Source organism: Uloborus diversus, chromosome 5 (genome assembly GCF_026930045.1).
Source record: "Uloborus diversus isolate 005 chromosome 5, Udiv.v.3.1, whole genome shotgun sequence".
Taxonomy (NCBI): Eukaryota; Metazoa; Arthropoda; class Arachnida; order Araneae; family Uloboridae; genus Uloborus; species Uloborus diversus.
Genome location: NC_072735.1, coordinates 55043082 through 55069498, shown reverse-complemented (window position 1 = coordinate 55069498; position 26417 = coordinate 55043082). Strand labels below are relative to the sequence as shown.

Sequence of the window (26417 nt, the reverse complement as noted above, 5' to 3'; positions counted from 1 at the left end):
AAACAATCTCAAAAAGTTTCATTGGACAAATAAAATACCATTCTAAAATGTAATTTTTTTTTTTTTTTTTTTTGAGAATTGATAATATGTGAATATTGATATATATCGATATATATCAATTGATATATATCGAATTGATAATATAGATTTTCTTTTGAGAAACGAAGTAATAAAAAGTAAGTATTTGCCCCCTTTCCCCTCCCCACTTAACTTTAAATTTATGTACCGTATACGTTCTGCTATTTTTACAACAACAGAACTTTTAAAGAGCAATATAAATGATTTCTCTTACTACATTGGTGCCCGTGGGGAACATACTGTACTGTATGTACAAGTATATGCTACTGTGATGTGAAAGAACGAAATCTGGTAAAAGTTGACATTCACATAGCAAAGACATCAGAGAAAGACCGAATATTTCCAGTAAATCACCGGTGAGTGTTGACATTTTCCAATTTCGGTCTTTCACCGTAATATGTATACATAATATGAATACTTTTCAGATTTAGTGGGTCAAATTCAAGAACGAAACTTGCAGTCCAGGTTTCAACATTCTAATCCAAAAAATGTGTACATAAAAATTGTAGAGCAACCTGTGCGCTTGTTGAAATACCGGTACAAAAGTGATTTTAGCAAGAGATCGCCAGGGAGCATTTATGGAGAAAACAGCTGCGCTCAGAGGACTACCTACCCAACTATACAGGTAATGTAATTCTAATAAAGCATTATTTATTGACTAAGTCGCAAGACTATTTGACACATATAAGGAGATTAACGGAACACTCACTTTTGTTGGGAATAGAACATTCATAAAGGGGACGGATTTGTAGCGACCTTCATAAAAAAATACAAGCTCTTAAAATCTGACATTTTCTTTCTAGCGGTTAGTTTCTCACGTTTTTGAAAATGGACAATATTAGATGAAATAAAATCGTCAGCTTAGTCATTCCAGCCGAGGACTGCAGTTTCGTGCTTATTATTAGCACTCAATTATTAGCATGGTCGCCCATATGCAAAATTTTAAGAGGGGGGGACTCAGATATGTTCCCCATGGTTTAGCAGGATATTTTCCCCCATAGAAACCGATTTCAGTACAAATTAGAGTTATGAAAATTTAACATTTTTAATAACTTAGTCATTAATGGCTATTAAAGAAATGTTTTTACATTTTTGCAAAGAAAAAAGTACTAAAAGCAAAAGTAAGGAAGTTCTAATCCTCTAAGGGGAGGGGGCTTGAGCCCCCACTTGCCCCCCTATATGGGCGCTCTTGATTACCAGCACTTACTCCTCTGCTGGAATGACTGAGCTGGCGGTGTTACTTCATGTATTTCTGCCTTAGTCCTGGCTATAGGGCGGTAACTTACTGAAAAGGACAATATTAAGTTTCTAAAGCTGACACGGAAAAACAGTTCCTAAAACTAACATTTTAAAATGAAACAAATATTTAAAGATTTACCAATTTTCGATGGTAATTTAGAATGAGTTTTTCTTTCTTGAGAAGAAAGAAAAAGTCATTCTAAATTATTTTAAAACTGGGCAATATTTTGATTATTTATTTATTATTATTTTTTTAATTTGAAGATTTCAGCTTTAGGGACTATTTTTGGGGTATTGGCTTTAGAGCACTTTACCTTCATAAGATATTTCAGTACCTATATTGCAAGTGTTTTAAATTTCTTCCAATGCGGTGTTTCTTTAATTTCTTTGATAAGTGGAACCCTTCACTTTTCACTATCCCTTCACCTTTTCTCATTTTCTTCAAAATGCTATGGTTTAAAGGCAATATTCAAAAATTACTTACTAAAAATAAAAATGAAAAATATTCTGAGTTATACTTATCGTCATCAAAAATAACACTTTTTTAAAAATAATTAAATGTCATTTCAATAAAAATTTCGTGTTCTTGTACTAACATATTCGCAGGTCACATACATTGACGAAAATTGAGTATATAATACGAAATTACTTTAGATATTTTATCTTCTCTTCATTCTGAAAATATTGATTTAATACTACGCTATGAGCTTGTTTTTGTCACCTTTCTAAGTAACTATTTTGAATTAAAAAAAAAAATGCGGAACCCTTGATTGATCTCCATAAAACCAGGGGTTCCGTGGAGCACAATTTAAGAAAAGCTGTTCTAATGCGATGAGATTCCAAGATCCACCCGGGCCTTGCTAAAAAGGGTGCATAAAATTGCTCTTGGCAAGCGAATTTGTTTTCTGATACTATCCTTCTGCTGTAGAATCAAACCATATGAGGAAATTTATGGAATGTAAATTTATGAAACAAGACTAAAAATTTCGATATTCACGCTATACCAATTAAATTTTGCTGTAAGTCTAGGTTAAAATGGAAAAGTTTCTATGACTACAGTGAGAAAGAAATTATGCATATATTTCAAACCCCATCTCAAGTTCAATAGTTTCAACTTGTATCGTATCGTACACCGAATCTTGTATAAATTTCTACCTAACCTGCAAAACAAAGCCGGAGTACAGGTTCAGCAAACAAACGTCCGGATTTTAAAAATTTATATTCTTAAAAATATTACACACACTAAAATAGTTGATGCACAAAATTAAAAAAATACGTACTAAGTGGTTTTTTTTTTTTTTGTTACGAATGTTCAATGTCTGAGTCTTTTGTTGCACGAAAAACTAGTTTTATGAAACGAAGTTCTTGAACTACTTTGTTAGTACTTGATCCGTTAAAAAACAATGTTGTATAAGAGCTAAACAAAAAATTACGTTTAAATTTATTTGCTCATGTAACCTGATTTGCAAAATCGGATGAAAATAATTATGCTTAACGATTGTCATAAACCCTCCCCTTCAATCCCCACCCCTCCACTTTTCAGTTCTAAATTATCTAGGAAGATGTGTAATATTGAAGTAATATAAAACATTAATCATCGACAGGTTATAAATTGTGACATACCCTTTGTTGTCATTGTATCATGTGTGACCAAGGACGTTTACAGAGTAGAAAACAGGAAAGGATATTTAGCACATCCTCACAATCTCATTGGCATAAATTGCAAGAACGGTTTCTGCAGTCTGCAATCAGAAAGTGACATTGTTAGGTAAGCAAGAAATAATGTCTTCCAAGTTAATAAAATTATCATCCATTTTAATCCTATATGACATAAAATTCGATTATGTAGCAAACACCACCTGCTCACCACCGCTAGCTAACCCAGGAACTGCAAATGGATATTTTTGTTCCGTAAGATATCATAAAATAGCTCTGGTAACAAGACGCTCGATCTTGGACGAATATATTTATATATGGGTTGAGAATATAAGACATTCTGATATACAACGCCAATAAATATCATTTGCACAGCAAACCGGTTTTCCACATCTCTATTCTAACAAATGTAATCGTTTAGCCCTTAGTTCATCGAAAATGATCTTACCGGAGCCAAACTATAGTTAAATAGACAATCAGCGCTTTGGGTTTAAAATTTTGTGCAGTTATAGTGAAAATAATTCAAATAGTTTGACTGTCTGTAGCATTGTGCATTGATAAATTGATATTTTAATATCAGATTTCAGACGCCAATAAAGAATGTTTTATTCTTTATGTTTGATAGTACATTCTCTACTTTTACTATACTTTATCACATTCAGAGACACATGTGTAGTTAAAAGTCATTCTTTACATCTGTTACATTATACTTTTAAACTAGAGAAAGTTGTTCTCAAGTTGTTCCTATCAAAATTCAGCTACTGTCACATTGTTCCTATCAACAACTAAGAATGAGATTTTGATGTGTTTAGCAATATTTTATTGAGGTATTTACCTACAATTACTAAATGTCACTCTTTTTGTCACCAGGAATTTTACATTTAAGTCACAAAAATACAGATTTTTGACTTCTGGTTGTATTGTTCTAAATATTCCTTCAACTTATCGCTGAGCATTCCTTTAAATTAAACTCCAGTCAATACCCACAAAATCTTCGTTTAAGCAAAGTCATTATAAAAATGACTACAATTACAAGGAAAAAAAAAAAACAAGAATTGTTTTTTCACGTAGTTGTGAACTTAGTGTCGTAGTTGTGAACTTTAGCATTGAAGAATATGCAGAGAGGTCATAAAGCCATACTCTGATGATACGAATTTTTTGTGAAAGACTATTATGATTAGACATATGATTGTTCTGATAGCTTTTGAAGGCATTTATGATTTTTTTCCCCTTAACAGCAACATTTGATGATTACATCATGCGGGGGAGTGGAAAACCTCTCCGCACACCAACACATGGAGTGAATTAAAAACATTACAACAATAAAATAAACTAACTCGATTGGAAAACACACACACAAAAAAAATGAAGCACATGTTTTAATAATTTATAAAGTTTTTAATAACACTTCTTTTGTCTGTAAATTTTAATGTAAACACCTTAGAGAGCTTATAGAATGTCAATGCATCACCAACTGAAAGCAGCATTTGTTGAGTGTTTCAATGCTCCAACTAATGTTGTATTTACCCTCCTTTAAGTACTACGAATTAAAAAAAAAAATCTAGACGAGTAATATTAGGTGAACGCTGCCTAAATGTTCAACAATACCAGGATAGAATTCCAACAGAGTTTTAAGTTTAAAATATTCTTATCGTTCCAGTCCATATTAAGACAAGAAGTGAAGTAATAGTATTAAAGCACGTGAGTCAATAAGTCGAAGCTATATTCGAGCTTGAGCTGCTTACTAAATAAAAACCTTTGACTATGATCAGGATTTTGGAACAAATGTCAGAACGTTTGCGATCACAGTGTCTCTTTCATTTTCTCGCTGAAGTATAGTTGTGGGAGCTATTAACGTTATGTGAGCTCTATCGAGATCTTCTTTCAAAAGCAGTTCAGCGAAATGGATGATTATTTGCACCACTGATTTTACACGCGTCTGCCAGCCCTTTAGTTTCTGCTTTTCCCTGTTCCTTATATAAAATAACTAACTATCGGTTAAAAGTATTCGTCGTTATAACTGACAATTGCTCTCTTGAAAATAAAGTTCAATATTTCACCAAGAAGTAATATAAAACTTGTAAAATTAACTGCAAGGTGATAAGTTTCACCAGTGTAATGGTGCCTTAGGAACTGATGACCGAACGGACAAAAGCACCATTACATTGGTGAAAACTATCAGCAGTAAGATGATTGCAGCTAAAGTTTGTTAGGTCATAGCCCCACTTCATTCGTACGGACCTTGACAATTTATGACTTTTCAGTGTTAAATCGATACAACTAGTAGCCTAAAATGATCTGCTGTTGAAATTCTCGAAAAGTGCAAAACTTCATATGTCGCCCATTTTGACCGCAAGTGGCGCTGAACCCAATCCTGTGTATCCACCAATCAATGGATATTTTGATGGTAAGAATGAAAAACAGGGATTGCCTGTAGCGCTCTCTTTGTTACCATGAGTTTCGGCGATTGTCACGGTCTACAAGAATCAAGTGGGACCATGGTGAGGTTTAACCAATTTCACGTTGAAACATTGAATTCATTTTGCCCAGTGTGGGCCCAAAATACTAACATATTATCTTACTGAATATTTGTAAGAATCTTGCAATACCAAAGGTTTGAAATTTTAGATAATACATTGTTTAATATGTTAATTTCAATTTTCTGAATTTATGATGCTTTCCACAGCTTCAGCAACATCGTCATCGAGCGGGTGAAAGAAGACGAAATTGCTGCTTCACTGGAAACACGAAGAAAGTTTCGAATCGATCCTTATGGAAGTTCGTACCTAGGTTTTCTACATAATACGATTGTAAAGAGATTTATTTAAGCCATGTTGTGAATCTTAAGGTGAAATTCATATGTATGCAATTGCGGTTCTTTAAGGAGAATATAATCTCGGAAATAAAATATGAAACACATTTTAGGTTAACCTAAGTGAAATACTACTTTCGATATGCTCCACACAAATGCATAACGTTTTATGTAAGGAAACCTTAAATAGAGGAAAGTTACCAAAGCCGACATATCTATATATATAAAAATGGATGTTGGTAAGTTTGTTCCCTAAGATCTCAGAAACCACACGGCAGATTTCGCTGAAACTTTCACCGTTTGTTCTTTTTGGTACTGGGGAGGTTTGTAGACCAGTTCGAAAAAAATCCGATTGATAGTTCCTTTTTTATTCTAATTTGTCCAAATTTTCGCATAAATGCCCCAATATGACGGTGAAAAAATAAGTGCACATATTAAAATTATGTGTCCATCGAAAGCGCTTATTTTTCTGCTGAAGATGGCATCTGTTAGAAAGATCTAAGTTGTATGAAAAACGAGTTATGAGCTTTTTTTGTTCCATGTTCGAAGGCTTTCCTCAACTCAATTCATTATTTAGTGTATCATCTCAACTCCCAGTTCATAGTTAGAATTGTTGAATGTTTTTGTGTTTCGTCTGACTGTTTGAGGCTTTTCTCAAGTCAAATCTTAAAGTAACTTTTTTTCCCCAAGATTGGCTAATAATAACTAGATTTGGTTGATTATTTTCCATTTAAACGGAACTTTAGTGTAATTAACGGTTTTTTTAAAAATTATTTGTGCTGATTGGATTTTTTAATCATTATCCAATCTAACAGCAGAAACCTCGCCAAAATTTATGCAGAAAGACTTCAGTAGCAGATACATTTGGCAGTTTTTTCAACTGTCGCAGTTTTTGAAGTCAAAGACTACGTAATAATGTTTGTCAGCTTTTACCATGTAAACAAAATATCGTCAATCAAAGAATCTTTAAAAACTTTTTTTACTGTAAAATAATCCAGCAACTAAGTTAGGCAAATCCATAAACAGCACAAAAATTTCCATTAATGTGACTTTGTGCACAAATTCAAACCATCGCCAAATTTTACTACTTATTTTGGAAACATTTCGGATGAAATTGTTTAGCTCCATTTTATGGTGACCAAAAGGATCTTAGCATATGGCGACAATATCTCTTTAACAAAAATTAGTAACATACCGTTTTACAAAGTAAGGAGGGGGAGCATTATCCAAGGTATCCCAAAACGATTCCCGCAAATTCGGTAACATTTTAAATCGCACCAAGGACCCACAATAATTGAAATTTTCCAAAATAACTAAAGCAAGTTTAAGGGGATCACGGGCGCGCGGCTACATTTTTTTAAACAGTTCGTTCTTCAATAGACATACAGAAAAGGTAGAACTCCATGTAAAAAAAATAAGTATTAACTGATAAATCTTTTTAAACATGTGAAGTTTAATTTCATATTTCGAAAATTCTTCAAATTTGTATACGCTTAAATTTCGTGTTTTCGTTTCTAAATGAACACTATTTTGCCCTTTTTACTTACTGCTACTTTAGTTTTATGAGTAAGGAAGAAGCTAGATTTTAAATCACGTCAAAAGGTGTGTTTTAAGTTCTTTCACTTAAAACAGAAAACAAATGCAAGTAACAAATGTTTCTCATAATTATTGCTAACCCATGCAACGCCGGGTATTTTTGCTAGTTACCTATAAACCTGTATTAGAAGTCAATAATTTTTTGCAGGTATGTTAGGTAGAATCTATTTTATACGAAAATATATGTTCATCTTGTGAAATTAATTTATTTTTGGGTCAAAGTCTTTTTAATTCTTAGATTTAGTTTTATTCTTTATTTTACTTTCCAACTGTCTTGACAAAGTACCACCACAACGTGTAGCTTCATCAATGTTCCAGATCAATCTCCACAAAATCCTTTGCTATTGTCCCTGTTGTTACGGTTTTACACGAACAGTGGCAACTTTCTTGTTCCAATTTACGTCATGACGCAAATCAACAAGTCAGTCTTGCAGGTGGATGTAATTTGTAGTAGTAGAATAATTGACAGTAGATGAGTAATCACGGAACGACTTGAGTAAAAAATATAGAACCAAAGACGGCTTAGAAAAACCAGGTCAATTTTGTCGTCGATCTGTCGCATTGATATATACGAGTCATTAAGAAATACCATGTAAATGACATGTACTTACTGGAATGTTGCTATTCAATATCATCTAATGATATTTAAATGAATCTATCAATCATGTCACTTGCACCAGAGAACAATGCTCACTGAAAATTAAACTAATTTTAAGAGGCATGTTAAAAGAAAATTCATTTAAAATAAAATTATCTTCATGCTGTCTTCAGAATACTGAGTTAAAAATAATGAGTTTTAATGCATGCATTGATTATTTATTTTTAGTGGGATTTAATCACAGAGAAAACATAGATCTGAGAGTGGTCAGATTATGTTTTCAGATATACATCAAAGGTCAAACGGATATATATGCAAGAACTGTTTCGGAACCTATTTATAACAAAGGTATGTTAGTCTTGAAAACTATATTTATCTTTCTATTTAGTAACTGAATAAGTAAATTGTAGCACATGTAATGTTTTTATCAAATACACCTCAAAACGTGTAGCATACTCATAGAAAAGAGTTCTAGCATGTAATGATACTGAATGAAAAGCATTTCAGTTGTTCATCAATTTACGAAAAATGATATACAACTTTCGATACGCTCCACTCAAATACATAACGTTTCATGTAAGGACACCTTAAATAGAGGAAAGGTATCAGAACCGACATACCATTTTCATTTCGGACTCTAAACCTATATTAGAAGTGTTTACCAGTACACACATATTGGAAATCCAAAATCAATTAGTTTGTGCAGGTATGTAAGATAGAATCTATTATCTACCAAAATATATATTCATTTTGTAAGAAGTGTTGAAAATATTTCAGAAATTTCTATTTGTTTAGGTATTTGTAAATATACGTCATAAGAAATGAGACTCCAAAACCGACATACAAACAAAAAGTTTCTAAATATTCAGCCAGATACAGAAACCACTCCTTAATTAATACATAATTACATAAAATGGTTCATCAACAATTACTTTAAGATTTCAGAAGTTACATTTATGAGATATAAAGGTATAAGACCTATCACACAATGACAACGAGCTACCTGACAATGGAAATATTTAGAGAGAAATTTATCAGAAAACCACGAAAAGAGAAAAAAATCAATAATTAAACTTGAACTTCTTACAATAATCACAAACATATATGTCTTTCTCAGTACGGGCACAATCTGTGTGTGTCCAGTCCTCACAAGACTTGCATTGAGCTCATTCCTCTCCTTTGTTATCTTGGGACATACACTCAGGTGCGTCGGTTTACGGACCACTATAATCCTACACTCCAACACTTGTTTCACTAGCAACGATTACTATTTAGTTAAAAACCTGTCGTGATTTGAAAAGTTCAATGTTTTAGCAACATAATTGTGTAGTGAAATAAATTTCCTACCTCTAATTATTTTCAACAATAAGCTCTAAAAGATTGAGCAAAGAATTGAAATTTCAGCGCGAACAAAAATAAAAAATACCTCACAACTCGACAACACAAACTTGGAACTGTATTCTACTACGTTAACTCCAGCTAAGTACACAATAGAACAGTTTCATGTTATCTCTAACAGGGTGGGCAGCATAATGGTTAAAAAACACTGGTATGTCGATTTACCATACCCAGTTTTGGTGTCTTTCCTCTACCACAAATAACAGCATCGAATAATTCGTATCTCACAGATTTATTTTTTAAATGCTTTGACTTATAAATTGAGAAAACTCAAAGGTAAAATCCATCAGACGCAGAAATTGATCTCCCGATTACGTTCCTCTTCACGCAACAACCATTTAATTGCACATCCTCTGGAAAGTCAGATGGATTCGTAACGCCTGGGACGCATCTCAAAGATATATATATATATATATATATATATATATATATATATATATATATATATATATATATATATATATATATATATATATATATATATATATATATATATATATATATATATATATATATATATATATATATATATATATATATATATATATTTCGAAGATTGCTTTGCTTTATAAACTGAGAAGATTCAAAGCTCTCTTATACCATATACCAGTTTTAAAATCTCATACCAGTTGCTGGAATTGATCACGCCAAATTGTTCCTTTTCACACTCAGTATGATGTTGCTGACACTTTAATCAAAATGCTTCTGTAACTTATTTTTGATCAAGTATGAATTTAAGATATTTCAAACAACGAATCATAACTCATAAGAACATACTATGGTAATGTGCGATACACTTTTAGACATTTCTTTTCAATATCCAATAAATTAGCATTTGGAATCTATTCCTTTTAAGCACTTTGGCATCCTTATATATTATTTCTGTAGCCTGTTTTTGGTTTCTACGCCAAATTTCCCTCAATTCTTGATCGATTTCTTTGATTTACGGCTTATTTTATAGCTTATGGTGCTGGCTACTGACGAAAAATAGACCCAAGGTCTGAAAATTGTTTCTTTTAGCCGAAAAACCTGTTTTAAAGAACCAGAATAAGGTTTTCGGTCAAACTTATAACTTTAATTTGCGCTATGACCGACAGAGCTGAGTAGCTTGATTGGCAGAGCGTTCTCTTCGTAACCAGGAGATTACGTGTTCGGGCCCACGTCCGAACAATCTGCAACAAAAAAATTAGAGAAATATCGCGCATTACATGAACACTGAATTAAACGGATAACAACTATGAGGGAATAGAATAAATGAGAAGGAAATGCTCCTTACTGATATGAAAACATTCAGTGATTTTGTGCTAAATTACTTCGAAATTGCACGTGTTTTTTTTTTTTTTTTTTTTGAAGCTTTGGCTCTGGAAGGAAAATTAAAGCATAATGTAAGCGAAAATATAAGTAACAGGTTTAAGATTTCAGACTACAATAGCATTGTTTTTTGTTCAGAAAAAAAATAATAAATCGTATATTGAAATATATATTCTTCTAATGAGTTTTTGACTCTTTGTACAAATAAATAAAATACTACCTCAATTTGAAGGGTAAAATATATATTTTTTCTTCTTTTTGCTAAAAAAACAAATAGCTTATCACATTTTTACTACATTCGAAAGCATAGTTCAATTTATTTTGTATTTTAACCGTGCTGTTAAATGATGAACACGTGCTGCCCTCTAAGTTATAACGGTTTAAGCAGCCTGCGATAACAAATTGTAAAAATTTTCAAAAATAAAAACATTTTTCTTCAATATCTTATCTTATATATTAATCCCCTTTCATTTTAAAACTTATCAGGCTGTCCAATGACGAAAAAAAGACTTACGGTCGAAAATTCAAGTTTTCGAAATCGCCTCTTGCTGTTTCAAAACCTTGATGTTGCCTGTAGTTCTTATGCATTTCTTAAAGCAAAGTTCTAATGCAGTTTTCCATTTTTTACGTCGCTTTCGGCAAAAAAAAAATAGCCTTTGTGTGTGTTCATATTTTAATAAAGCTTAACAGCACTGGACTTAGTTGTTCGGTTTAATTGATAAGTTTTTTTCGGTAGAGCGTTCGGCTATAAACTATCTGAACTTCGGGCAAGCTTGGGCTGTCCGACATAATATCAAATTTATATTAGTCTTACGCATTACATGTGCTCATAACATACACACCTAATAAAATGAATGCAGTGGGAATGCTACTTGGTGTTTCGACTCCTTTATGCAGGCTACAGTTATCATTCGGATAAGTTGATTGTTAATCGAACTGTGTTCTTTGACTACATCCAGACCACTCAACATAATGTAAGCATAAAAAAGTATTAGATTTACCTAAAGAAATCCTTTTTGTGCAGAAAAACATTTTTATTGTATGCTAAAATGTAGATGTTTCTAATAGCAGTGTTCGACCTTTTGTACAAATGAAAAAATACTACGCCCGATTAAAATTACGAGTTTCACTCAGTAAACCTTTAATTTTTTATTCGCGCGAATACGATATAAAGCATTAAAAGTATTATCAACTTCATTAGCAAGAAATTATTTTCTACTCCTCTGCTTTCTGCTGAAAAAAAAATACATGTTGTCTACGTTCGAAAAATTACACTTAAGAACGGACTCAGTTCAACTGGTTTTGGTTTTGAATTTTAAGTGTTCGATTAAAAGAGAAACATGTGAGGGCATTTAAGCCATAACGGTTAAAGCAACCTTCTATGTGAAATAGTTCAATATTCAAAGATAAAAACACTTATTTTCAATCAAATTTATTACTTCTCTAGAATGTTTGTTTCAATCGCTACGTGAGATCTTCGTCATTCTTTAATCAAATTCCATGCTTTGCGAATAATTTTAAATCGTATCATGCTGGTTAATGACAAAACACAGATGCATGATCTTATTATTATTTTTTTTTTTTTGGCAAAAAGCTTTTTTGCTGTTTTTTACTACGCATTCCTTCAATGAATAGCTTTCGAAAAGGAAGGCGCAATTGCTAGGTTTCTTGGGGTGTCGGGCTGTTAGTCAGAATGGCGCCAATTCGAATACGTGCCAATAAATATCTCTTTAATGTTTCTTTTTTTCCCGTCAGATGCTGACATGTGCAGGACTGTATTTGCCACAACCTGTTTTTTCACATGCACAATTATTGCTTTTTCACGAGTCACCACTCAGCCACACTTTTAATGACATTTATGTTTGCATTGAAAATATGTACGATTAAAAGGGGAGCTATGATCAAATGATCACAGCGTTGTATTTAACGAGGTTTTGTTACTGATGTCTTTAAATTACATGCCTTCTCTTCTGCGCTGACTTTTTTTTCGGTTCTTCTTCATAATGTTCTTTCTTTGAAATTCTTAAAGAGCGAAATGCCTTATGAAACGATTTGAAGCACAGTGCGGAGTTCCGCACGGGTCGACTAGTATCATAAAAAATCTGTTAATCTCAATGAGAACATATGTTGCTCCGATGTTTTTGATTTAAAAATTTAACGCTAGGGTCATTAGCAGGAGAGATTGAGGGCAAAGACAAATAATTATTCCAGTTCAAACTGCTGGTGGTTCATTATTTCCTTCTAAAAAGTGAGTTGATAGTTGTAACTGGCGAAAGCGTAAACACAAGAAAACTCTGGATTAACAAAGTTCGCATTTGCATGAATTTTACAACGAATATGCTCGTCTGTTCGATGCTTTTTTTTAAAAGAAGATAACGTTATACCAGGTAAATTCTTTTCATTGTTTTGCGTGAATTTGTAAGATTAAGGGTTTTTTTTTTTTAAATTTTATGCTCGAGAGAAGGATTTGATAACATTAGCAGAAGAATTAGGGCTTTCATCTCAACCTAGTTTAAAGTTAATTAATTTAACTAACCTGCAGCATTTAGTTGGAATGGACAGTATGCAAAATATTTTCTTGTATTTATCGTAGAACGAAATGAAAAATGTTTAACGCTGAGAATTTTCATCATCAAAGTAGCGCGCCAACTTTACTTTATTGCTTACATTATCAGCTGAAGAATTTCACCAAAAATTTGTTTAGGGTTGTGAGAGCTAAGAACCCTTGGCGAGATTTTGCATGTCAATTATAAACCATTTTTATTTTTATCATGTGTGTATTAAAATTGTAGAAAGATTACAGAATTTGATAAGTTTAAATAAAGAATGGAAGATCAATTAAAAAGAAAACTACCACCATGTATTCGTGGGAATTTTATTGATGATGCATGACAGAATTAAATCATAATTCAGAAATTAGAAACATACGAAACAGAAAAAATTAAAATTAACCAATTCGGCAATTTGAGAAATAACTCAGCTACAAATGTAAAACAATTAGCGCTAACAAAACAAGATAAAGAAGTATCATCTTCCTCTTTTGATAACACTGGTAAACAAAGATTTTGTTTCATGAAATATTTATAGTGTTCTTATGGCTACAATGAAAATGTAGAGGAAAGGGCTGCTTACAACTACGAACTACAAAATTTGCATTAATTTCTAACGTCTAGTAATTTTTCTTAAATTCTCATTTCTTTCTACGTGAGCCAGAATATCCACAAGACTTCAAAAATCAATGTAAAAAGAATAAAACAAAAAAATTATGCATACAAACAAAAATTACTAGACTTACTAGTATTTTCTACGCCACAGCGTGCGTTTGTTTTACCCTTTTCATCCGCCATTAGACAGTGACTGCAGTGCCTCCTATGGTTTGTTGGAGTTGCGAATGGCAGCTTGGCGGTCTCTCACCAATTTCTGGCGAATTCACCAAAAGTTATGCTTGCATGGATGGAGATATCTCGAGTATTCCGTAGAAGTTTTATTTTATTTCCATTGGCTGGCAGCAAGAAAAAGTGACAAAGAACAAAATAGCAAAAGCAAACACAATGCACAGAACAAGAGCAATACAGGAACAATACAGTGAAATATTAGCTGCCAATACGCTCTCTTGCCTCCCACTAACGATCGCATAATCTCCGTCCGGAAAGCTGAGTGCAAGTGTGCAGGTGGCGAATATCCATTTCTTGATTTGAGTTACAAAGAGGACAATTGGGGCTCTCGACAATCCTCAAACGGTGAAGATGCTTTGACAAACAGTCATGGCTAATTAAAAATCGAAGCATGGCTACTGACTCTGCTCTGGTGCTATTGGGACAAAATAATCACGATTTACAAATCAAACTTTGTAATTGCTCCTACATTTAAATTCTTGCCAAAAAACACCTCTTGATTTCTTCCTGATATATTGTATTAAACGAGACTAGTTCATTTGATATTTAAATAACAGCAGACTCCTTCTTCGCTAGAGCATCAGCGAGCTCGTTTCCTTAATCCCACAGTGTACTGAGAATTAGAGTTGCAAGGAGAGAAAAAAAAAGCTGGATTTATTCCCGGGAATAAATTGGGATTTTCGCGAAAGAAATTTTGAAAATTCCCGGGAATTTTCAAAGAATTTAAACAAAAGAAAACTTTTAGATTTTAACTTATTCCCTGCACGATTTGAAAGTTTAAATGCTTTTTATTGTTGTAAATGCAAGTTACCTAACATTTTTTCTAGAAAAATTATACCAAATAAACTGTTTAGCTACCCATAACTGACTTTTTTTTAATTGGTTCGCAATTAAATATTTAACTGATAGAATGTTGAATATTTTTTCCAACACTACCAATCTGTAATCAACCATAAAATGATTTATTTGTATAATTAGCACTCTCCAATATTTTCACTGAGATAAGACATATCATTTCACTTAAGCAAGGGATGCTTAACGTAATATATAACGTAAACGAGACATATGCAAATACACTTGTAGATCATAATAGTATACTTGGGGAATCCTCTCCTACGGTGGTGCAATGCCGCCTGCTGCTCGTGAAAATTGATGATTTTACATAAATTACACCACCAGCTCAGTCATTCCATCCGAGGACTGCAGTTTCGTGCTTTTTAGCACTCATCAGCACGGAATAGGAAGTAACTGAGCTGGAGGCGAAAAACCTCTTAACGGAGCCAAGAGAGCCAAACAAACTGGTAGCTAATGTAGAATCAGCACACCAGATGAGTGACAGCAGCAATGGTGCGGTTCAACTCAAAGATTGATGGCAAAGCATTACTGCAAAATAAATGATGATTTTATCGTTTTTCCCCCTGGATGTCCAATAAACTGTTTTATCAATTTTTATATCTGACTACGTAAGGTTTAGAAGGCTGAAACAAGATGGAATAGCTATATCTTCTTGCCCTGTATCCAACGGCATCAGTATTGACCTGATAGACATTGATACTCCGGAGATACGGTTACAAACCAAGGATGTAGGAAAACTCCTACCTCCATGTTACAAACACACAGACAGACGCGCACAGGTTTTAATAGTATATATTTTTGTCAAGGAAACGGTACACCGTGGATGGTGCTTTTTTTTTTCTCCTTTTGTCATTTATTATTTGATAAGTATTCATATGAAAGAATTTAAACGCTTATTTAAGCTACAACATAATTTTTATCTTTTACAAAATTTGAAAGAGAAACAAAAACTGTCGTCAAAGTATACGTTTCGGTTTTGCTATGAGGATGATAAATACTATCGTCACATATGTCAATTCAATTGCTTCAAATTCACTCACTCAGCCTGAAATCCCAACACACAAAGGGGCCGAGATCCAAAAGTCAAAAGGTCATGGTTTTATTTCTCTATAGATGTCACGGGTATTTCGAAATGAAAAGATGGCACAAAAATAATAATACTTATTTTCCCAAGCAGAACTCTTTCAATCAGAAATCTTATCTTACCGGAACCACACAACTATTATTCCTTTTTTTTTTTTTTTTTTTTAACTGAGGTACGTGAATAAATTGTGCTTTCGTGTGATCAATAATATCTGCACTATCTTTTTACTAAACTGAAACTCTGGTCAAAATACATCTTGATAATGTGCAATAATATAAAACTTTCATTCTCTTTTGTGTAATTTCAAAATTATGCTTTGTTTGTTAATAGCCATTGTCTGTAAGAATCAGGCAGTTTAGGGCATTTGTGATTGTATACATTTTTAATTTTCCTCATTTTCCCATATGTTGTTCCTTATCATGAATGTAATGTAAATCCAAAATATGAGCTTTGTTCAACTTACCATTTTTGGAAAATTAAATTTTTAAATTTAGGGGGCGTGGCACATTTTCCCGTGTTTTTCAAATTTGCAGATTTTAAAGTTCTTGTTGCTTCAAGCTCCCTTATAATGACATGGATTTTTAAATTCCATAATTTTATGTGGTCATGTTAGATACTATTACAGCTGTCAAATCGGCGTCACTACGAGGGCGACGCCCAAAGTCCGTTTAAAAATGACCGAAAATGAAATTTTTTACTATATTCAAGGCCAATTTTCTCAAAGCGCCTTCATGATGACACCAACAATTTAACATCAATTCCTAGCTACAATTGCATACATCAAAAATATGTAATAAAATTGGTGTCATTATAAGAGCGCCAGAAGATACTGGAACTTTTATTTGATAAATTTCACAAAAACGCAAATGTTTAAAATCTAACTACCACTCTCGCCCTCATAGCAGAGATCTGAAACTAATTAAGTTTGATAACCAACATGTTTGTCTAACATTTCAATTAAAAAAATCAGTGTCACTCCTATTACTTTCGGAAATATAATCGTTCGAATTTAGTATGATATGGCGTTATTTAAAGAAAGACTTTTCAAATTCGAATGGCTTTTTGCACCGTTTGTTTTAAACTTTATTATAAAATTACAGTAGTGACGCTTAATATTATAATGCGTTTCTAATTTTTTTATAAAAAACTTTATAAAATCAATAGAAACACAGTAAATCGATATAGGTACAGATGGACGTATTGTGTAATGGGCATTATAGGCTAATATAGTCATGCCAATATTCATATTTTTACAACTATACTAATTTTTTGTCTGCTATTTATATTAAGAAATTAAGAATGCAACTATTCCTTTTTACCTAAATTAAATAAACATAAAGTCTTATATAGTTATGAACATAATGTATTAGCGAGCATTCAGAATCTGAAACATAATTTGAGGATGACGTAGCTTAAAACAAAGAAAATGGAAAGCATCAAATCAACCTGTTTCAGAAAGACGGTCCTCTCATATTAAAATCTGGTAATTTTGTAGCACTAAAGGATGGGAAAACATGGTATCCCGGAGAAATAGTAGAAGTTGACCATAAGTAAGGTAAAATACGTAAGGTAAAATACGTAAAGGTCAAAAGCATGACAAGAAGGGTTGGAATAAATAAATTTGTTTTTCTGGAAAATAAGGCAAGTATTGGTATGATAATCTAGCTATATTATGCACAATGAACCTGTACCTATATCAAAACGATCATGGTCTGTTCAAGATAAAGACGCTCTTACTGCCCATAGCTGTTTATAATAAAAGTTACACTTCTTTGTAACAAAACAAAAACTATCTGGATGTGAAAAGATTGAAATAAAAATAAATAAATGAAATAAACAAATAAAATAAATTTAAAAAAAATAGATGAAAAAAAAACGCCACAACATACTAACTTCGAATGATTATATTTCCAAAAGTATTAGGAGTGACACCAATTTTATTAGGCCAAATGTTAGACAAACATGTTGGTCATCAAACTTAATTAGTTTCAGATCTCTGCTATGAGGGGGCTAGTTGTAGTTAGATTAGCAAATGGTCAACTTCTACTTTTTCTCCGGGATGCCACGTTTTCCTAAGCTTTAGTGCTACAAAATTGCCAGATTTCAATAAGAAATGACCGTCTTTCTGAAGCTTGTTAATTTGATTTTTTATGTCTTCTTTGTCTACGTCATCCTCAAATTTTGTTTCAGATTTTGAATATTCGCTATGTAACGCATTATGTTCATAACTATGCAATACATTATGTTTATTTAGTTTAGGTAAAAATAAATAGTTGCATTTTTAATATAAATGACAGATAAAAATTAGTATGATTGAAAAAATATGAATATTACTATGACTATTTTAGCTTTTAATGCACGTCACACAATACGTCCATCTGTACCTATATAGATTTACTGTGTTTCTAATGTGCTTTTTAAAAAGCTTTTTTAAAAAAAGTATTAGCAACACATTATTTTAGGTGTCACTACTGTAATTTTATAATAAAGTTTAAAACAAACGGTGCAAAAAGCCATTCGAATTTTAAAAGTCCTTCTTTAAATAACGCCATAACATACTAATTTCGAATGATTATATTTCTGAAAGTAACAAGAGTGACACCGATTTTTTTGGTTGAAATGATAGACAAACAAGTTGGTTATCAAACTTAATTAGTTTCAGATCTCTGCTATGAGGGCGAGAGTGGTAGTTTTATTTTAAACATTTGCGTTTTTCTGAAATTTATCAAATAATAGTTCCAATATCTTTTGGCGCTCTTATAGTGACACCAATTTTATTACATATTTTTGATGTATGTAAGTGTAGCTAGAAATTGATGTAAAAACGTTGGTGTCATCATGAAAGAGCTTTGAGAAAATTGGCCTTGAATATAATAAAAAATTTCATTTTCGGTCATTTTTAAACGGACTTAAACGTAGTGACACCGATTTGACAGCTGTAATAGTATCTAACATGGCCACATAATAGTATGGAATTTAAAAATTCAATGTCATTATAAGAGCGCTTTAAGCAACAAGAACTTTAAAATCTGCAAATTTGAAAAACACGCAAAAATGTGCCACGCCCACTTAATTTAAAAATTTAATTTCCCAAAAACGGTAAGTCATACAAAGCTCATATTTTGAATTTACATTACATTCATGATAAGGAACAACATATGCAAAAATAAAGAAAATTAAAAATGTCAACAATCACAATCTGCCTGATCCTTACAGACAATGGCTCTTAATAATCTTCAATGGGTTTTGTCGAAATCATGTTAGCAAGAATTATCTCTCTTTTTTTTTTCTTTTTTCTTCTTTTTTTTTCAGATGTGGTGTCTGATCTTAAAATTGCATACCTTAGCAGTGACAATGCTCCGGTAGAGGGGTCAGAAGACTTTATCATCCTTTGCCCCCGTGTTAATGAAGGTAACAGTAAATTTATTATTATGGTTTGTCTATGGTTAGTAGTATATCTTAAAATTGCTAGACGTTTGAAAAAACAGTTGAAACTTTGTACTAAATTATAAGTGAAATAAAAGCAATAAAAAAGAGTTTGAAATTCAGAAAACAGCTGCTTTGGGGCTATCGAAACAAGCCCCAACAAACATCAGTGCATAATAGATAGAATAACCCAACACATAGGTCAAGTGAACCAAGTTAGTGTTTGGAAGCTATTTCTTGAGTTGTTGAAATCGCTCTTCCTACAATGTAATATTGTATGCAGTACTACAAATGATAGAAATTTTAGTTATTATTATTGTAATTAGCTTAATTAATAGTAATTAATAATGAACACTGATGCCATTTGAGTTTTTCATGTTTCTTCAGTTTCGCTTTTTTTTTGGGGTTGCGTGTTGATTGATATATTAAAACAATAAAATCCAATTATTAATTATTTTTGAATTTTTGATATTATTAGATGGGGTTGAAAAAACGTTTTTAATTCATTTTATCAGTGGAGTAAGAAAGGGGGTGATGTCCCACTCCAGACTCCTAGCTTGAAGCTCTAAATTAATTAGTTCGTACAAAATATAAGTACCAAAAAGTGAATTCCTACAATGAAAACTAAAGTTTTACTCAGGGCTGCGGAGTCGGAAGAAAAATGGCCGACTTCGACCCCAACTCCGGGATTTTGAAACGTCCGACTCCGACTCCGGCTTTTCACCCACCTCCCCCTCATGGGAAGGAGGGGGGGGGACCTTTAAACAGATATTAAATGATCAATGCCTTTTTGAGTCATTCCATGTCAAGTGACCTAATGGTCCCCACACGACCTTCTCCGATTTGGATGAAATTTTATAGAGGAGTAGAGATGCCTTTGAAACTAATCTATGCAAATCCTGAAGATCTAGGATCTCCGAAAAATGTGATTCAAGATGGCGGATTAGCTTTTGGTGCCAAATCGCCAAGTTTACAGCAAGTTTACAGGAAGTTTTATTACACTGGAAGCCTGAAATTTTAGGCGCTTAAAGTATGTTTGACCGTTAGTATATTCAAGTACTTTTGTGAATTTGAGCTCGTTAGATTTTGTGTAGCATGCGCGTGAACTTACAAAAAAGCGCGATGGGAAATTCTTTTCCTGAATTTTAGGTTGTCATAAAATCTGAACAAAAATAATTCAAACGCTCGTACTGCGTGATTCCATTGTAAAAGTGCTTGTTTTTAATAGGTTACAATTACAGAGCTTAAATATCTATTTTCTAGATATTGTGATTCAAAGTGGCTATCAAAACCGTTCAAGTGAAAAATAGCCCATTTTCAAAGCGCTATAGCTCAAGTTTGTCACCTCGCATCTTCTTTTCGTTTATATCATTAGAAAGAACACATTTTTTCCTTTCAAAATAAGTTTTTTTTTCCGATGGTGTTCTTTCGAATAAGGATAAAAAAACAAGCTTGAATTTTTATCCGTCGCAACGAATTGCCTTGTTACGTCTCAGATTACGTGACATTTTATAACACTGGAAGCCTGAAATTTTAGGAGATTTAAGTACTCTTGGTTGTCAACACGTTCTAGTACTTTTGGGAATTTGAGTTCATTAACTTTTGTAAAGCACGTATGCAAAGTCTTGACAAAACGCAGAAGAGAAACTTGTTCCTGGATTTTAGAATGTCATCAATTCTAAACAAAAATGATTCAAATGCTCGAACTTTGTAATTCTATTGTCAATATGCATGTTTTTAATGGGTTATAGATGCAGAACGTAATATTGATTTTCTAAGAGACATTGGCATCCAAAGTGGCTATCAAAATAGTTCACATGAAGAATAGTCTGTTTTTAATGCCCTATAGCACAAGTTTGTCACCTTGCATCTTCCTTTCGTTGGCACCATGAGATAGAACATATTTTTTCCTATAAAAATAATTTTTCTTTTCGATGGTGTTCTTTCAGATAAACGGGAAAAAATGAGCCTGAAATGCTATTTGTCGTCAGCAAGAAAATCTCGTTCTACAATAAATATAGAATGGTGAATGCTGTGACAACCGATTTATAGGGATTTTACAACTGTTATATATTAGAAATACTTTTTTATTAATCATTTAAAAACTTCTTTTGTAAATTAAATATGTTAGAATCAGAAAAATATTTTGTTCAGGAAGCTGATACAATAGACAGAACAAGATAATTTTCTTTTTTTTTTTTATCATATTTCATTTGCAAAGTATCTTTTTAAATGATCAATGAAAAATTATTTCTGACTTATAACAGTTGCAAAATCCCTATAATGGTGAACTCGAATGAATGCCGTTGTCTCACGGCATTCACCATTCTTTATTTATTGTAGAACGAGATTTTCTCGCTAACGACAAATAGTATTTCAGGCTCATTTTTTCCCACTTATCTGAAAGAACACCATCGAAAAAAAAAATATTTTTATTGGAAAAAATATGTTCTATCTTATAGTACCAACGAAAAGAAGATGCAAGGTGACAAACTTGAGCTACAGGGCATTAAAAACAGGCGATTCTTTATGTGAACTATTTTGATAGCCACTTTGGATGCCAATGTCTCTTAGAAAATCAATGTTTTTAAACTCTGCAACTATAACCCATTAAAAACATGCTTATTGACAATAGAATTACAAAGTTCGAGCATTTGAATCATTTTTGTTTAGAATTTATGGCATTTTAAAATCCAGGAAAACGTTTCTCTGCTGCGTTTTGTCCAGACTTTGCATACGTGCTACACGAAAGTTAATGAACTCAAATTCACAAAAATACTAGAACGTGTTGACAACCAAAAGTACTTAAAGCTCCTAAAATTTCAGGCTTCCAGTATTATAAAATGTCCCATAATCTGAGATTGAACATGGCAATTCGTTACGACAGATATAATTTCAAGCTCGTTTTTTTATCCTTATTCGAAAGAACACCATCAAAGTAAAACTTAATTTGAAAGGAAAAAATGTGTTCTTTCTAATGGTATAAACGAAAAGAAGATGCAAGATGACAAACTTGAGCTATAGCGCTTTGAAAATAGGCTATTTTTTACTTGAAGGGTTTTGATAGCCACTTTGAATCACAATATCTTCTAGAAAATAGATATTTAAGCTCTGTAACTGTAACCCATTAAAAACAAGCACTTTTACAATAGAATCACGCAGTACGAGTTTTTGAATTATTTTTGTTCAGATTTTATGACAACCAGGAAAAAAAAAATCCCTTCGCGGGTCCAACAGTTGCATAATCACTTATACACCGGTTTCGATAGTAATCACCATTCTTTATTCAATTTAGAACGAGATTTTCCCGTAAACGACAAATGGTATTTCAAGTTCATTTTTTCACACTTATCTGAAATAACACCATCGAAAAAAAAATTAATTTTTATTGGAAAAAATATGTTCTTTCTAATGATATAAAGGAAAAGAAGATGCAAGGTTACAAACTTGAGCTACAGCGCATAGAAAATTGACTTTTTTCATGTGAACGATTTTGATAGAAATTTTGGATGGCAATATCTTAGAAAATCAATATTTACGCTCTGCAACTTTTACCCAACAAAACCATTATATTGACGATAGAATTACCAAGTACGAGCTTTTGAATTATTTTTGTTCTTAATTTATGACATTCTAAAATCCAGGAAAAAGTTTCCCCACTGCGTTTTGTCAAGACTTTGCATGCGTACTACACAAAAGTTAATGAACTCAAACTCACAAAAATACTAGAACGTAGTAACAACCAAAAGTACTTTAAGTTCCTGAAATTTCAGACTTCCAGTGTGATCAAATTTTCCACAACTTGACCTTAAACGTGGCAAATCGTTACGACGGACAGAATTTCAAGCTCTTTTTTTTCCTTATTCGAAAAAACACCATCGAAGAAAAAACTTATTTTGATAGGGAAAAATGTGTTCTTTCTAATGGTATAAACGAAAAGAAGATGCAAGGTGACAAACTTGAGCTACACCGCTTTGAAAATAAGCGTATTTTCACTTGAACGGTTTTGATAGCCACTTTGGATGACAATATCTTTTCGAAAATAGATATTGAAGCTCTGCAACTGAAACCCATTAAAAACAAGTGTTCACACAATATAATCACGAAGTGCAAACGTTTGAATTATTTTTGTTCAGATTTTATGACAACCTAAAATCCAGGAAAAAAAATTCCCCACCGCGCTTTTTCACGAGTTTACACACGTGCTATAAAAAATATAATGAGCTCAAAATCAGAAAAATAAATGAGTGTATTAACAGCCAATTGTACTTTTAGCTTCAAAAATTTCAGGGTTCCAGGGTGATAAGGTTTTCTGCAAACTTTGGCTAAAGATGGCAATTTGTCACAAAAAGCTCATCCGCCATTTTGGGTCATTTTTTGGGAGATTCTAGATCCTCAGGATTTGGATCTCGGAAGCTGAAAATTTGCAGAGGCTAGTTTCAAAGGCATCTCTACGCTTCTATAAAATTTCATCCAATTCGGAGATGGTCGAGTGGGGACCAATGGCGGATCCAGAGATTTTTGTAAGGGGGGTCAAGTCTCAATGGTCAGCACTATAGCTTCTACGTAAAAAGTATCAATTAGGCCTATCCCCCAAGAGTGATGCAGCACCCCCCCCCTCCCTACAAATGAGATCAAAACCTTTTCTAATTGTCCCTTCTCCTCTAATTTTTCCAATGGCGTAACCGGCGCTATGGATCATATTCTTTCAAATCTTTATCAAAAGTCATATAACGTCAGTGTTGCCAGATGGTCAAATCCAGATTTCCCCAATTCCCTTCCTACTTTTCCCCAAAAAGCGATGTTTTCTATCGAAATTCCCCAAATTCAAAAATTATTTTTCCACTAATATTTTCATAAAATGAATCGACTTCCTTTAATATTTTTGTCTCCTGAAATTTTTTTCCCCCAAATAGCCAAATTTTCTTATAAAATTCCCCAAATTTTTTTCTTTCCATTTTCACTTTTTTTTGTCTTCTTTATCTTTCTTTATCTTTATCTTCTTTACTAATAATAAAGCTGAAAGTCTCTCTGTCTGGATATATCTCTGTCTGTCAGGATCTGTCGTCGCCTAGATCGTTACGCCGATTTTCATAAAATGTGGCACAAAATTAGTTTGTAGCATAGGCATGTGCACCTCGAAGCAATTTTTGAAAATTCGATTTTCTTCTTTTTCTATTCCAATTTTAAGAACATTTTCCCGAGCAAAATTATCATAAGATGGACGAGTAAATTACCAAGCTATCATAACGGGGAACCGTAACGTGGGAAAGCCAATTGGCGAGAAATTCATCATGCATTATTTGTAAATATACAGGGGAACCAAAACACCTTTTAATTTTCTACTGCGGGCAAAGCCGTGCGGGTGCCATAAGTCATAAATACAAGCGCCTGACCGACAGATAAGAAATAGCCAAATGTTTTTTTTTCTACTTGCATTTACTACTCTGCTTCTGTCGCGAAACAACTTCAAACTCTCTTCTGCCACGCGGTTATAACAGATACATGAAACCAATTAACTTAAAACATTTTATTGAAGAAAAATTATGAACTAAATGAACGAACATAAATTAAAATCATAACAGAACTAACATAAGCAACATAAGCACTTGAACATGAATTCACTGAGTATATATACACCAAACTGCTTGGCTAATACTGTTGCCATTTTGAAAAACATAAAAGTTTTTCCACATACTCCCCACCTGTACTCTTTAATGAGTACACTAAAACTTACTATAAATTAAACAGATCTATCAATTTAAACTAAATTAGACATTTCAATCATCACTTAAATTAACAATCAACATACTTCAGTCTGAAATTAAACTAATTTAAACATTCAATAAACAATACATTTCATTACAAAACAGTCACTTCGAATGGATAGAGTAGTTGAATTGCTCTTCTTAAGCAACCTTTAGACGTGCGGACTATGCATGCACGTACATTGCCATCTCTTCCTATGAGAACTTTATCGATCACACCCATGTCCCACAGTAACTTATTTTTCAAAGGTCCTTCAACAAGCACTACATCTCCAATTTTTAAGTTCTGTTGGGAGTGAGGATCTAAAAAATTATGAGCACTTCTCAATTGCAATAAATACTGTTCTTTCCATTGAGACCAAATTTGCTTGATTAAACGAGTCTGGAACAATTTACGTTTCTGTAAAGTCTTTTGGTTAGAGTTTTTGTCAAATACCTCAAGGAAATAATTTGGAAAGTTAATCTTGTCCTTTCCTGGAAATAAAAAACATGAAGGTGTTAATGCAATTGGTTCATTTAAATCATTGAACTCATAGGTAATTGGTCTATTATTCAAAATAAACTCAATTTCTGTAAGGATGGTATCAAGCTCTTCTAATGTCAATAGAGCTCTACCGAGTATTTTTCTCAGCGGGTCTTTAATACTTTTCATCAATCGTTCCCAGAAACCTCCCCACCATGGAGAACGTTCTGGAATAAATTTCCAAATGATGTTTTCCGACGCTACAAAATTTTGCAGCTCTGGATGCTTTATTATTTTACGAAAAGATTTCAGTATTTCACAAGATGAACGGAAAGTCTTTGCATTATCAGAAAATATTATTTTTGTATTTCCTCTTCTTGCTAGGAAACGTCTCAAAGCGAATATAAAACTTTTTACGGACATATCTTGCACTACTTCAATATGAACCGCTCTAGTTACGGCACATGTAAATAATACAATGTACACTTTCTCACAACTGGTTAATTTAGATTTAACAGTTATTGCACCACTAAAGTCAGTTCCCACATTAGTAAACGGTGGACTTTCAGCAATACGTTCCAAGGGTAGTTGACCAGTTAACTGCTTAGCTGGTTTTAACGAATATTTTTTGCAGATTGAACAAGTAGAAATAACTCTTTTCACGGTCTGTCTTCCTTTCGGTATCCAGAATTTCTTACGCACTTGAGCTAAAGTTGATGATACACCCGAATGAAAGAC

The 26417-nt window shown here is 32.7% G+C and overlaps 1 protein-coding gene across 1 annotated transcript in view; it reads left to right on the top strand.

Annotated features, from left to right (window-relative positions):
* Positions 1–26417, top strand: part of LOC129222931 (putative transcription factor p65 homolog) — a 46166-nt gene that overhangs the window by 4124 nt on the left and 15625 nt on the right. The window contains exons 2-6 of the mRNA XM_054857492.1: positions 504–703; positions 2922–3085; positions 5660–5751; positions 8208–8327; positions 19335–19433. Of these exons, the coding sequence (XP_054713467.1) occupies positions 504–703; positions 2922–3085; positions 5660–5751; positions 8208–8327; positions 19335–19433 (675 nt within the window). The remainder of the gene's footprint in view (positions 1–503; positions 704–2921; positions 3086–5659; positions 5752–8207; positions 8328–19334; positions 19434–26417) is intronic.